The following is a 15,875-nucleotide window of genomic DNA, read 5'->3' on the forward strand; positions in this document are numbered from 1 at the left end:
CTGTGTGTATATATATGTGTGTGTGTGTGTGTATATATATATATATATATATATATATATATATATATATATATATTATGTGACAAGCAAAAACCCTTTAATTCTCATTATATCTCTTTATTGTATTACACAAAAAGATACTATAATGCAATAAATTATGCTGATTCTGATACAAATCAAAGACAATACAAAGGCAATAAAAGCAACTCTCGTTTATACTTCACTTTAATTACTTTATTTGATTATGATATTGAGAACAATATTTTCCTTTAAGCAAAATATTACTTTTTTCTTTTGATTTTGGCCTGAAACGTGACATTGAAATGATGGGCCTCATGAGATTCATCTAAACACATGAACTGGTTAATTGTGGTCTCATTTATGTTTGGTTTGTAAATTGCTGCCAGGGCAGTAAAATCTCACTCCTTCCACACAAAGTGTAAGACAATATCTTCTTGAGCACCGCATACACTCGCTGACCCAGTTATTCCACAAGGGAGAGAAAATTGGGGCATACACAAACTCTTTTTCTTCTCCGGCAGTTAATTTGGCTCATGTGCTTCAAATAAGCAGAGAATAAATTCACTGGCTATTTCCACTGGGGACGCATATGACAGAAAGCCTGTGTTATTATTATCTTTGCAGTCTGTGGCAATGTGAAACTTGACACACAATCTGCCAAACACACAAAACTCACAGCATATTTACAGAAAAAAAAATAGAGTTAAAAAACACAAACTACGATCTAGATCTTCAGAAACAAAGATGGATTGGAGGAAATAAGGTAAAACTGTATGAAAAGATCTTACTTCTGTAACACATTTTCCTGCGTTTGAAGTTGAGCACTGTGAAGTTGTTGACTGGTGTAGTCAGGTTCAACTGCACCGTTAGCACAGCCTCTCCATCAGCCTTTCCAGAGCAGAAAAGGTCCACTCTGAACACTGGAGTGACACACAGAAAGCATACTTACTGGAAGACCAAATTTGATTTTATTTAATATTCAAGTTGTAAACACTAGAACGCAGGGCCTCATTTTGAACTTTTTGAAAGGTACGGGCTGCTTTTACTTTTGTGCTGGCACATTAGCATTTGCCCGATTCCTACTAAACTACATGAGAAGACCAATTAAAGACCTGTTCGCACCAATACGAATGTTCGACACGAAGATTTGGTCAATATTTCACACTGTTCAGACAATGCGAAAAATGCAAGAGCTGAGAAAAATAAAAGAGAAAAATGCAAAAAAACTCTGACAGTAAGTGGTGCAAACAGTATTGACAGTATGTTTTCTAAGAGCCACTTAGATTTAGTTTTCACTATGGTGTTTATCAGGCAACACCAAATACAAGAGTACTGAGACAAGAGAGCCAGTACAGGATTCTTCCTCTGCTATTCACTGTCGCTTAGCAAAATCATCTGTTTGGAAGCGCCACCAAGTCACCAATAGTTTTATGTAACTGCAGCGGCTCTGGGCATGTGAACAAAAGCATGCATCGTATAGGCTGGTCTTTATTCACAGTGCAATGGAGAAGAGATTTTCACACCTCTCTGTGAAAAAAAAATTCAGTTGCATTGATGCCATGTGAATGTTAATGCTGCATTAACTGCCGTTCATTCAAATTAAAATGCTTATCACACCGAATTTGTCTTGGTGTGCACAGGCCTTACAAGAATTAAGAGTAGATAAAACCTTTAAAGGTCCCATGGCATGAAAATGTCACTTTATGAGGTTTTTTAACATTAATATGAGTTCCCCTAGCCTGCCTATGGTCCCCCAGTGGCTAGAAATGGCGATAGGTGTAAACCGAGCCCTGGGTATCCTGCTTAGCCTTTGAGAAAATGAAAGCTCAGATGACCCAATCGGGAATCTTCCCTTTATGTCGTCATACGGGGAAAGGTTACCTCCCCTTTCTCTGCTTTGCCCGCCCAGAGAATTTGGCCCGCCTATGAGAAAATGAGCTACTACCGTGCGAGGTGAGCGCAATATTTTTTTTTCCCTCGAGACATAATGGCTTGCAAACGAGCGAAGCACGGCAGTTGCCCCGCCTCTCTCCTCCTCATTAGCATTAAAGCTACAGACACAGAAATGGCACATCCTAAGGAAAGCTCATTGTGGGACTGGCTCGTAGTGGGGAAGAGACTTCAGATACAGTACTAGGGACCACTTAGGCCTATATAAAAGCATCTAAAAAGCAGCATGTCATGGGACCTTTAAAAAAAAAAGCTGTGGGTTCTTAAGTTGTGATATATAAACTTTTTATAAATAAATGTCTGACGAGAGTAATTTTACCAATAGAACAGGTCATTTTTAATGCAAGGACCTTTAAACATACAAAGATAGAGTCAGAATATTTTCACTTGAATATACAACATGTGACAGGAAGAAAAAAAAGAGAGAAATATTTCACTCACCTGAACGAGTGCGTGGGACCTCCCCCTGAGCAGAGATGTTGCTCTGAGGTTGATCCATGGCTGAAGTGTTTTCCACTTGAAACTCTAACCTGTAATCCACCTAAACAGAAGACAAGGATTGTGGAAAGTACATAGTTATAATGGACAAAGCGATTACAAAAGTTTGGGATTGGTATGGTTTTTTATTTGGTTTTGAAAAAAGTCTATTTCACTCATCAAGGCTGGATTATTTGATCAATAATGCAGTAACAACAGAAATACTGTGAAATATTAAAATTTAAAAGTTGATTTCCATTTTTTATTTTCTTTAAATGTAATCCATGTGATGGCATGTCATTACTTTGGTCTTTAGTGCCTCATGATCCTACTAATTAGGGTTGGGAACCGATAACTGTTCTGTTTTTTTAAAAGAACTGGAACCGTGAGCAATTACTAAGTTTCGGTTCCGAAAACGGTTCTGGTGCGACACGTGACCAAGCGCTGTGAGCAGCCTTGCGCCGGCGTTTCCCGTAAAGGATGTCACAAACCAAATAACAGAAACGCTGCCCTGCCTCTTTAATTACTGAGCACATTGTTTCCCATGACGCGCACTCCACAGTGTCTTTAACTGCCGAAAACATTGTTTTCCACAACTGTATGCGCACTCGCATCTTTGATAACTGTGCACGTTGTTTTCTCTCACTGTACACGTACCGGCAGCACGCAGCTCCTGCCGCCACTAAATTACATGATATTTTTCCCATATTGTCATTAATATACATACTGACTTCAACTTGGACCACTAAATAAATATACTGCTATTGTTATGCAAGTATGAGGGTTAGATTATTTAGTGTACAATGTCATTTCAAGAGTGATAAAGTGATAGAAAATATTTTCATGCATTTTAAATGTTAAAAATGTGGAAGCCACTCATTGCATCACACCATCTCCTGAATGCATTATTATTTGTAAAATAGGGGCTTTATGCAGTGTGTGTATACATGTATAATGTACGTTATAAGTATAATATTTAATTAATTTAGGGAAATGAACAAGTGTCTTAGCCCTCAAGGGACTGTTTTGCCAAACAGCTTACAGCTTATTCCTGCTTGAAAAGCAAAATGTTATTGATAGTGTAAAAACCATCAACTTTGAAGCACATGCATTACTCAACATTACTTACTACCTTCCAGCAACACTACATTCAATTAAGGTAAAATAGTGACAAAAAAATAATAGTTCATTTAAATGGAACCAAAATCGGAACCGGAAAATTTCTAACAATACCCAACCCTACTACTAATACATCATTCTGCTGATTAGTGAGGTTTTTTAACATTAATATGAGTTCCCCTAGCCTGCCTATGGTCCCCCAGTGGCTAGAAATGGCGATAGGGGTAAACCGAGCCCTGGGTATCCTGCTTCGCCTTTGAGAAAATGAAAGCTCAGATGGCCCAATCTGAAATCTTCCCTTTATGTCGTCATACGGGGAAAGGTTACCTCCCCTTTCTCTGCTTTGCCCGCCCAGAGAATTTGGCCCGCCTATGAGAAAATGAGCTACTACCGTGCGAGGTGAGCGCAATATTTTTTTTTCCCTCGAGACATAATGGCTTGCAAACGAGCGAAGCACGGCAGTTGCCCCGCCTCTCTCCTCCTCATTAGCATTAAAGCTACAGACACAGAAATGGCACATCCTAAGGAAAGCTCATTGTGGGACTGGCTCGTAGTGGGAAAGAGACTTCAGATACAGTACTAGGGACCACTTAGGCCTATATAAAAGCATCTAAAAAGCAGCATGTCATGGGACCTTTAAAAAAAAAAGCTGTGGGTTCTTAAGTTGTGATATATAAACTTTTTATAAATAAATGTCTGACGAGAGTAATTTTACCAATAGAACAGGTCATTTTTAATGCAAGGACCTTTAAACATACAAAGATAGAGTCAGAATATTTTCACTTGAATATACAACATGTGACAGGAAGAAAAAAAAGAGAGAAATATTTCACTCACCTGAACGAGTGCGTGGGACCTCCCCCTGAGCAGAGATGTTGCTCTGAGGTTGATCCATGGCTGAAGTGTTTTCCACTTGAAACTCTAACCTGTAATCCACCTAAACAGAAGACAAGGATTGTGGAAAGTACATAGTTATAATGGACAAAGCGATTACAAAAGTTTGGGATTGGTATGGTTTTTTATTTGGTTTTGAAAAAAGTCTATTTCACTCATCAAGGCTGGATTATTTGATCAATAATGCAGTAACAACAGAAATACTGTGAAATATTACAATTTAAAAGTTGTTTTTATTTTTTTATTTTCTTTAAATGTAATCCATGTGATGGCATGTCATTACTTTGGTCTTTAGTGCCTCATGATCCTGGGTTGGGAAGTTGGGAACCGATAACTGTTCTGTTTTTTTAAAAGAACTGGAACCGTGAGCAATTACTAAGTTTCGGTTCCGAAAACGGTTCTGGTGCGACACGTGACCAAGCGCTGTGAGCAGCCTTGCGCCGGCGTTTCCCGTAAAGGATGTCACAAACCAAATAACAGAAACGCTGCCCTGCCTCTTTAATTACTGAGCACATTGTTTCCCATGACGCGCACTCCACAGTGTCTTTAACTGCCGAAAACATTGTTTTCCACAACTGTATGCGCACTCGCATCTTTGATAACTGTGCACGTTGTTTTCTCTCACTGTACACGTACCGGCAGCACGCAGCTCCTGCCGCCACTAAATTACATGATATTTTTCCCATATTGTCATTAATATACATACTGACTTCAACTTGGACCACTAAATAAATATACTGCTATTGTTATGCAAGTATGAGGGTTAGATTATTTAGTGTACAATGTCATTTCAAGAGTGATAAAGTGATAGAAAATATTTTCATGCATTTTAAATGTTAAAAATGTGGAAGCCACTCATTGCATCACACCATCTCCTGAATGCATTATTATTTGTAAAATAGGGGCTTTATGCAGTGTGTGTATACATGTATAATGTACGTTATAAGTATAATATTTAATTAATTTAGGGAAATGAACAAGTGTCTTAGCCCTCAAGGGACTGTTTGGCCAAACAGCTTATTCCTGCTTGAAAAGCAAAATGTTATTGATAGTGTAAAAACCATCAACTTTGAAGCACATGCATTACTCAACATTACTTACTACCTTCCAGCAACACTACATTCAATTAAGGTAAAATAGTGACAAAAAAATAATAGTTCATTTAAATGGAACCAAAATCGGAACCGGAAAATTTCTAACAATACCCAACCCTACTACTAATACATCATTCTGCTGATTAGGTGCTTAACCCCTTTGCTGTCACCCCCCATTTTCGGCATGGAGACACAAATGACATACCCAAAATAAAAAGGTTGCTGCTCATGAGTCTTTCTGACTAGATACATAATCAACATATGTTCACAAAGCTGACACTTCAAAGTTTACTACTCAAGAATCTGAATTACTCAGACTGTTATGATAATAGAGATATATAAGCTCAAACATAAAAACAAAAATACAAATATAAAAAAAACTTTTTTAAATGTATAAAAAATATGTTGCTGTGGTAAATGGTTTTTAGAAACACAATGAAGCTAAAGCCACACGTCTACTCATGCTTCATTTACTTTTAAAGGTGACATATGAAAAGCTGACTTTTCCAGGTTTTAAGTGCTATAATCAGGTCCCCAGTGCATCTACCAACCAAGGAAACGTGAAAAAGATTAACTCAGTAACTTTGTTTTGGGAAGCCTTTTTCTGCAAGTGTCTGAGAAAACGAGCGTGTCTGATTTTGCTCCCTTGGTGACGTTGTTAAGGGATCTCATTATAACATTACCGCCTCTTAATCTGTAAGTTTACACCCACGGCGCCGTTGTTGTGTTTTCGCAAGTGACAATGGTGTACTAGTTCTAATGCCATGGCGAAAGTTTGTAACTCTTGTTTGTTAAAGAGACAGGCCTGAAAAACAGCGTGTTTCGGCTTCCACTCAAAATAGGCATTTTCAAAATGATATAATAAATGAGTATTTTGAGCTGAAATTTCACTGACACATTCTGGGGACACCAGAGACTTATATTACATATTGTAAAAAGGGGCATAAAATATGTCTCCTTTAACACAAATTTCAGGACATAATCTCTAAAACTTTTTTCTAAGACCATGACAGGTGTGTTTTTAGAGAAGGCTAACAAAAGGCTAATAAAATTGATTTATGGCCCTCTGTAAGCTCTCCTGCATGCTGTCGCCTCATGTCTGGCCAGGTATGAGACATTATCCTCATTATTCCTTTATCATTCTTCTTTTGTTTTATTCAGCCATTAGTAAACTTTATTTTGGCATTACAAGGTTTTCCAAGCAACATTGCTTCATTGATTGACAGGCGACGGACTAATCAGGTCTCTCTCTGTCACAGCGTGAGCACGGAAGAGTAAACACACCGAGACAGCCCAGGGAGCGGCTAATTATCATCAGATCGCGTAAATCAGTGGTAAATGAATAGAAATTATTATTCTGTCTGAAGAAATATGAAGTAAACATGAGTAAATATATCTATATATCTCTATGTATATGCATATTTGCACTATAAGCCCTTATTATCGCTGTTCAGTGAAGCTATGTGAACAAATAAACCGCTGCAGACGTGACTGAATATGAATGCGTGGTGAATTCCTATTCCAAATATGACACATACGGATTTATTATTTTGCACTCCTGACATAAATTACTGTCACTGCAACAATGTTTTATCAAAACAGTGGTCAAATATAGAAGCTAGAGTCTTTAATCTTTCTACTGACGTACAGTTTGTCCAGATCAAGTAAGAGTGAGATGTTTTAACGTGCTGTTAAAGTGAAACAACAATAATCTGGGGCCGTCGCTGATCTTTGACAGTTAAGGGATTAAGAAATATTTATTATAATTATCACAGTTGAAAACGGTTGTGCTGCTTAATATTTTTGTGGAAACCTTTAATCAACAATAATCTGGGGCCGTCGCTGATCTTTGACAGTTAAGGGATTAAGAAATATTTATTATAATTATCACAGTTGAAAACGGTTGTGCTGCTTAATATTTTTGTGGAAACTTTTTTACAATTTTTTTGGATTCTTTGACGAACAAAAAGTAAACAAAAACAAATGTACTGACACCAAACTTTTGAATGGTAGTTTACATAGGATACATGAACAGGGCCAACCTTGCTGCTGGAGTGCCATGTGAAATGCAGGCTGTTAGTGTCACTGGGGACAGGCAGGATGAAAGAAAGGGCATAATGATTTATCACATCATCCCTCACATAGTACAACTCAGCATCAAGACCTGTAGAGTGAGAGAGAGAGAGAGAGAGAGAGAGAGAGAGAGAGAGAATAATTAAAATGATATAACCGATAAGGATGACAGAATTTAAACTGTTAAACATTTACGTTCACACAACCACCCTGCCTCATGAGAGGAGTAAAATATAGTTTCATAATGCCAGACTCCATATCTGCTCTCATATGAACTCTATATTTCACCATCAAAACATCCTATGTGCTCATTTAGGCTTAATGTATTCCACAGTGCCTGGAAGTATATGGTACAAGAGGAAACCAAGGCAACAATACATAAAATACATTCTTTCAGTGTGGTGAACAACCACTGTCTGACATAGTTCCACTTCCTTGCAGGATAAAGCAAGATCTGGATCCATTATGTCAGAGAGCAGGTATGACAGCCACTGAAATATAATTACAATTTCCGATCAGGAGGATATGACTTATAACAGGCTGAAGTGTTCATGCTGATATTCTAGAATGTTTCACATAAAGCTGATGGGACCTATGGCCCAAGTTTTGACCACAGTTCATTCCTCTCTCTCTAGCCTGTCCATTTAGAACCACATGGAATGCTTTTCATCCTTTAGACCAAGAACAATATCCTCAGTTGCCACCTCCTCCATACAGTGAAGGAAAAACGTTCAAGTGTAGTATGTTTATGTTTAAGGACTTCACCCCTCAAAGCAAAACATCTCTGCTCTCCCCTCCCTGGCCTCCATTTTCTAACGACGCTGTAATCTAAACAGTGTTTCCTTCCCGGCTACATTCCTGAGAGAGACTCGACCTGAAAAGCCTTTCTCCCAGTCAGCACAGCACACCTGCGATCCCAGTTCTACTGCAACCAGCCCTCAATGAACAGCTGGAGAGTGGCAGTGATGATGAACACGAGACTGAAATCTATAGTGGAGGCGTGTTTCCCACACGAATGAGACGCAGTGATGTGTGAAGTTGATTGACAGCTGGAATCTTCTGCCATGCCTTGGGGCAAACCTTATCATGACTGAAAGGCCCCGTTGAGGGTGACTGGAGCCCATCAGTCTGTCATGGGGTCTGCTCAAACATAAGGGGGATGGGAGTACACATACCCTTTCTAAAACATACCTATCAAACAACAGTAGATGATTATTAGTATCTTTTTTTTTTGCTAAAATTTTTGATGTTTTAGATGTACACCCTTAGAGACAACATGAAATCCATATACACTACTGCTCAAAAAGTATTTTGCTCACTAAGGTGCAATTTAATAAAAAATACCGCTGCTCTCAGAAAATGGCAAAAAAAAATCACAGACTAACCCCTGTAAATGTTGAAAATAGCTTACGTCCTCATGAGAAACAGGGTCACCATCCGATTTGGGCTGATAACTGAAAACAGAACTGTGGTGAGGGGGGCGTGGGTCAGCGAAGTCTGCAGCAGGAGAGAGGGGCGGGGGGGGGGGGGGGGGGGGGGGGGGGGGGGACACAACAGTAATACTGTGAAAAAACTACAATTCCAAATATCTGTTTTCTAGATTAATATACCTTACATTTTCCACAGCCATGACACCTGTCTTCAGTGTCACATTATCCTTCAGAAATCATTCTAATATGCACAGAATAATTTCTTATTATCAATGATAAAAACATCTGTGCCAGGGCTTGTCGCGGGATTGTGGGGATCGCGCATAATTCTACTCATTCCTGCAGTTTCCACGCCTGAAAACGTGGGAAATTCCCACAAATATTTCAGAGTGAAAGACACTCGGGACAGATGACAGAACATATCATTTGCACATGCTTTTGAGTCTTACATTTTGAAACATTCAAGTGCTCAATTCAGTACTTGCGCGCTTCTCTGTGAGACCCATTTCTGTGAGCTCACACCCAAGGCGTGCGCTTATAAAGCCGCATCTAAGAGCTGAACTAGACGCTGCAGAAAACAGCTTTTATAATATGTAAATATGTGCTGTGCACTTTCCTCTCAATAATGAAATCAACACAAAAAACCCCAGTATTAAATATGAAAAAAAGGGTCAGTGTTGCTTTCAGTTAGAATTACAACTTGATTATGTGTTATTAAGCAGCTCTTCAGTGCGGAGCTAGCTAATGATAAAATCTTTTTATTAGTGAATGCAAAAAAAAAAAAATCATATTACATTAAAGTGATTAAAGATTAAAGCTTAATCTAGCTCAGAATTGTTTTGATCATTATAACAATGTAAGGTGTTTTAAGAGAGCAAATGTTTTGAATAAAATAATTTACCCAAAAATAAAATCTTATCCCTTACCTTTATTTTGTTCCATATCCATACGACTTACAAAAGGAGATGTCAGGCAGAATGTTGCATCAGTCAGTTACTTTTACATACAGTTAATTAAATGGTGAATAAGAAAGTCTCTATGTGTGTCATCTCATTTTGTGTGCCAAATATATTTATTTGTATTGTCAAAAAATATTGTATAATTGTGTTACAATAATATAATTGTTTGACATTTTCAAAAGCTGAAGTTTGTCTTCCTTGTCTTATTTATTAGTTAGAATATGCGTAACTCAATATTTTAACTAATTGTAAAAGCTGAATAATAGAACAAAGCCTACTGATTAATCTAGTGTTGTCAAAAGACCAGGGTACTTCGGTACCAAGTTGGTACTAAAAAAATGAAAACGTTACGCTACCAGGTTTTTTTAAGTACCGGTGGTACCGAGTACCCGGTCAACCCGGTTCTTGATGCGCTATCCGAAAGGTGCGCAGATGCGCTCTCTTCATAAAAGCACTGAGACGTGGTGACATCAAAACAAGGAAACACACCAAACTAACAAAACACTTTAAAGACAGACACCCAGATCAAATGAAAGAGTTCAAGCAGGTAAGTTTCATTTTAATTTTTAATATTTAGATCAGTGTTTCTCACACATTGATTTTGTGGCGGCCTGCCACAATATCAAAACTGAACGCCACAAATAGATTTTCCAAAAGGCTTTGACTTCGTTGAATAAACATGAGCACTGCACGTGTCAAAGTCTAAACCCGGTGCGGGTGTTTTTATATCACTGTATTTCTGAAGGAAACCGACTGTCTTCAGAAAATGATGCATGTCATTTTCATTTAATCTTGCCTGTAATGCCTGAGCAGCATTTGTGAGCGGAGCGCTGCTATGTGTACAGTGTTACAGAGGAAAACTCTCTCTCTTGCTCTACAAGCACCTCCTGCTGGCAGAGAATGAATTTGCCTATGTATGCCGCCACAAATAGAGTGCAAGTCTGGGGGAAACACCGCTTCTGTTATGCATATTATTCAATATTTTAATTTGAATGTCGGATTGAAATGAACGCTGTTATTAGAGTAGTTAATCGTTAGCATAAGTGCGGCTAACGCTAATATAATGAACATTAGAATAAAGTTTCTTTATTAACTATTTAATGCTCCTATAACTTTTATTAGGGTAAAAAATACAGGAGGACATGATGATATTTACTATTTTTAAATGAATTGTGAATCTAAAATATGCGTGTTAAAGAATGTACAAATGGTTAACATTGTGTCATATCAGTCAGAAATGTAGTTCTGGGCTTTTTGTTTTTTTGCTAACTTAGTTGTTATTCTTGGCTAAAGCCCTTTAAAATTAAGTATGCACACAGTTTGGATTAAATGAAAGTATAGTCAAATTTTTTAATTAGCATGTTTTTGTGTTTTGATTTGGTTCCGAAATTGGTACAGAGAACCGTGGATTTTCACTGGTATTGGTACCAAATACTGAAATTTTGGTACTGTGACAACACTAGATTAATCTGTAAAATAATCAATGATCAGTCAATTAATTGTTGTAATAATAGTTAGATTAATCGATTATCAAAATCATTTGTTGCCGTCCTAGTTCCTTATGAACTCGAAGTCAATCGAAAGAGGGAAAAACATAGATAGCTAAGATAAATAATTTCAAAGATAATAATTTCATGTCCCCTTCAGTAAAGCCTTTAAGCTCCACAAATAGCACCCTTTCTTGCCAAAACGGAGATATTCAGCACCAGCTAGCAGCATTAAAGGATAGTTTGAGTTAACAGAAATCAGCCCGCCAGTGATATGAGGCTGCCCACCTATGGAGCAAACAGGCTGTGTGGCCCCCAAAACCTCAAAGTCCTCAAAGTTCAGACAGATGTCTCGACTAACATAATCCTCTGAGCACAAAGGAAAAGAAAATTAGCTAGCTGTGAGAGACTACCGAGGCATGACTTATACTACAGATGTACCCACAGACTTGAGACTAATTACCGTTCCCGTGTCTTGTGACCTGTCTGAACCTACTTTTGTCCACATTGCTTTGATACCCTTAAAAAAGTCAAATAAAAAAAAATACAGCCATGTGAGTAGAAGACTCACAGAACCAGACCACTAACTGGTGCTCACTGTAGCTTTTTCTGGTCATGAATCTTCTAGTCACTTAGAAAAGAAGAGGACATCTGACTGACATAAAGCAACCAAGCACAGTCACTTTGCCATTTAATCTGAAATTAAAAAATATATATAATAATAAAACTAATAAAATAATACTTGGGGAAAAAAAACAACAACATGGCCATAACCAGGGTTTGAAAATTAGTGAGGTCTCGAGTGGGGTGTTAAGAATTGTGCTATAACACCTGCACATTTAAATCATTATAAACACTACATATAAACTTTAAAAGAGACCCATATATAAAATTATATTAAATATTTTAAATTAGATCGTATTTAGCGCATTCAAATTTGTTAATACTATAGGTTGGCATTGATAATTGTATTATTTGTTTATTATTTATGCAACAATACTTATTAATGTAAAGGTAATAATAAACGGGGCAACTTTTTAAAAAATGTTGCTTGGGAACTTTCTCACTGAGAATGGCCAACAAATCTGGATACTTTAGATTGGCCGTGGGCCCTGTGTCTCACCTGGCTGCCCGCTGATGGCAAGGTTGCCCAGCAACATTGCTCAAAAAGCTGCCCCTTGTATCATTACCTTAATAGTTTTCATTAGTAAGCATTGCTATATGATAAGAACTTTGTCTAGTGCTCTTATGAATGTTTTCAGCATGACTTTGTGAAAGGTTAGCTACTAAAACTGAATGAAATAGCATAGCCTTCTTCATGGCCAGTGTCTGCGTATTTGCCATATTTCATTCTGTAACCTACAGATCTCTGTGCTAGTGTTATTATGCTACTGGTTTTGATAGCATTGATACTGTTTCTTACAGATAACATCATGATGATCATTGCGTTTGTCTTACTGAATGTAGTATCCTGTCAGCAATAACATGCCCGTGCTCTGTATGGGCTTTTTTTGATTATTGCCAGTTTAAGTGCCGCAGATGCAGTGTTGCCAGGTATTGCTATGGTAACAACCAAAAAAAGCCCCCAAAAACAAAATAATTTTCTAATCCCTCAACTGCAACTTCCTACTTTATTTAACTTGCTAAAGTGACATTAAGTGTGTGGGTCCAAAGATGCTTATAATAACTAGATCTGGCAAAACGAGGGAGGCTGGGTCCGCGTTCTCACTCCAAACTCCCTCTCAAGCCCCATTCACATGAATTCCCCGCCATAATTTTCACACCATGGACATTGTACAACCTAGACAAACCGTCTAAATTGGATTATTCATGCAGACACTCACAGGAAGAGTTTTAAAGTGCTAATTAGTCAGAAAACTTCCAGTTTTATTTTTGAATATGAAAAATTGACTGAGGTCCGGACCTCGGTGACCTCCGGTTCGGACCATGCACAAAAGCCAGGTTTTTTTTTTTTTAATAAATCTGTGTCCCCTTACTTTCAAGAAGTTGCATAGAACCAACCAGATTAGAACTGGCAGTTTCCAACTTTTGCCATTTTTGTATACAATATACATCAAATGGTCAGTGAACAGACTGTGAATGTCTGTGCCATCTGAGGCTGAGACTAAGTGAGCAGAGGCAGGAAAAGTTGAAAGTTGTAATAAAAGAATGGATAGAAGAGACCTTTCTTAATTGAAATTCCTTCTTTTCTCAATCTCTGACACTAAAATGATGATATATTGAGAAGGGAATTTGCGGGAGGAACAAGCCTCAGCTCAGTCATAGACTGAGGCCACAAAACAGTGGATGAAGAGGGTGTTGAAGTTCATGGGTCAAGTGTGCTCAACCCTCTGACCAGAAGTTTCAAAAAGAAAGCAGGAGGTTGTTTGAAAACAGTTTCCTGTGTGGCATAAAGTGCTCCCACCCTTGAAGAAGTGGTCCATTACAGGATGATTAGGAGAATGAGTTTATTATAGCATATGTGCAGCCTGTGTTTTCAAGCTTGTTTATTTGTGACTCTGAGGGGGACCCTTTTTAACCTCTTTTCTTTATGCTCAAGTAACAAGTTTATTTAAAAAGAGATGTGGTTAACCGTACGTCTTGGAAAAAAAAGTGGTTTCCGCTTGCTGCAAAACGAAATCTTTGCATCCCCCTCACACCAGTGCTCTGTAATGTCTTTTTATGTAGCTTCAAAACCCCTTTCAAGGTTTAATTGCTTCCACTCTGAAAAAGCAGAGACCAGGGAGAAAACATGTCCACGGGGCGAGACTTTGATACAGCATTATGTCGGTGGATCTTGCTCAAAGAGCTTGCCAAATATCCAGCTTTGTTTGAGAGTCATCTTCAAGCTTGCCAGTGAAAAAAAAAAAAAGCTGACCCCATAAAAGACATGGCAGAACTGGAAGTGCAAAGAGAACAAGCCATATTAAATTCTTATATAAATCAGAGTAATGTGTCAATAACTTCTAGATAAAAATACCACTCTATGGTGGTTTAAAAATCATCAAAATGTACTACTTACGATGGAATTACTTCAAAACAATAAGAATCTATGGTTTATTAAACGTGGTCTAGGACAACAATACTTTTCTGTTTGGAACACTCAACACAGAATAAAATTGAAGTTACAGAAAATACATGAATGAAATGAAAATACATGAATGATTTACATTCATGTCATTTCCCGGCCACAGTCAAAGGTATACCTGCGGTTTTGAATTTCTTGGCCTCTGGAGATCACATTTCTGTCTTCAGAAAGGTACAACAAAAAAGTGAGAGCCAGGAGAAGAGGTAAGCACAGGTAGAACAAAGAGGCTCCTGTAATCAGAGACTGATTTATCCTCAATCTATCAGTGCACATAACAGCAGCCAAGCTCAGAGAGTGAGCGGGATTGAGGAGAGAGCGGCTCTGTTATGTATTGATCAAGTTCTAGCATATCAAACCAAGTAAGAACTCGACACACAGATAAAGCCATCAGTTTACAAGCAGACTTGAAGTATGTTAAGTATTTCAAAAGCTTGATTTCAGAATCTTAATTTCAGATTTCAAACCCTAAAGAGCTATATCTAACTGACATGGGCTGGTATGAAATTTTTACGGTATGATAACCTTAAGCAAAAATATCAGTTTCACGGTATTGCGATTACGGATCTGAAATGACTTATTCTTAAATATCCCCCCACCCCCACTCCCACCCACCCATTGAACACAATTTATTTTTATTTTAAGTAACGTAAAGAATATTTGGAACTTTTTAAATATTTATTTTAGTTTTTTTAAAGGGGTCATATGATGTTGCTAAAAAGAACATTTATTAACATTAACATTATTTTGTGTATTTGGTGAAATGTGCTTATGCGGTTTAAGGTTAAAAAACACATTATTGTTTATCCTCTATGCCCCGCCTTTCTGAAACGCGTAGATTTTTACAAAGCTCATCGGTCTGAAAAGCGAGGTGTGCTCTGATTGGCCAGCTATCCAGTGCGTCGTGATTGGCCGAATACCTCAAGCGTGTGACAGAAATGTTATGCCCCTTAACACACTGTGATGCTGTGTCCTGGCGCGATGAGACAAAAACATTAAAACCCATTATAAACGAGGCATGTGTTGCATCCAGTGGGGACATAATTACGGATTATAATGACTTATACGGTCTTTTTACGCATTGCATTGCATAGCACTGCGTAAACATAAAACCATGTCTGCATTTGTGATCGGAGAAATGACAAACTACAAACGCTACTCTACACTGCTCAAAACTTGCGTTTGAATCGTCAGTGGCAAATTCTTTAAATATAAAAAACGTACTTACAGTCTGTGAGTCAGAACAGCCGGCATTGTAGTCTACTCTCCCAGGATCAGGAAACAGT

General features: G+C 37.9%; 1 protein-coding gene across 1 annotated transcript in view; it reads right to left on the minus strand.

The window, feature by feature from the left end:
• Nucleotides 1–15,875, minus strand: part of LOC107552247 (tyrosine-protein kinase RYK-like) — an 80,571-nt gene that overhangs the window by 28,280 nt on the left and 36,416 nt on the right. Inside the window, exons 2-4 of the mRNA XM_016234104.1 lie at nucleotides 7,598–7,719; nucleotides 4,405–4,504; nucleotides 810–941 (exon numbers count right to left, since the gene is read on the minus strand). Of these exons, the coding sequence (XP_016089590.1) occupies nucleotides 810–941; nucleotides 4,405–4,504; nucleotides 7,598–7,719 (354 nt within the window). The remainder of the gene's footprint in view (nucleotides 1–809; nucleotides 942–4,404; nucleotides 4,505–7,597; nucleotides 7,720–15,875) is intronic.

The sequence above is a fragment of the Sinocyclocheilus grahami genome, unplaced genomic scaffold (assembly GCF_001515645.1).
Source record: "Sinocyclocheilus grahami isolate Dianchi unplaced genomic scaffold, SAMN03320097.WGS_v1.1 scaffold444.1, whole genome shotgun sequence".
NCBI lineage: Eukaryota > Metazoa > Chordata > Actinopteri > Cypriniformes > Cyprinidae > Sinocyclocheilus > Sinocyclocheilus grahami.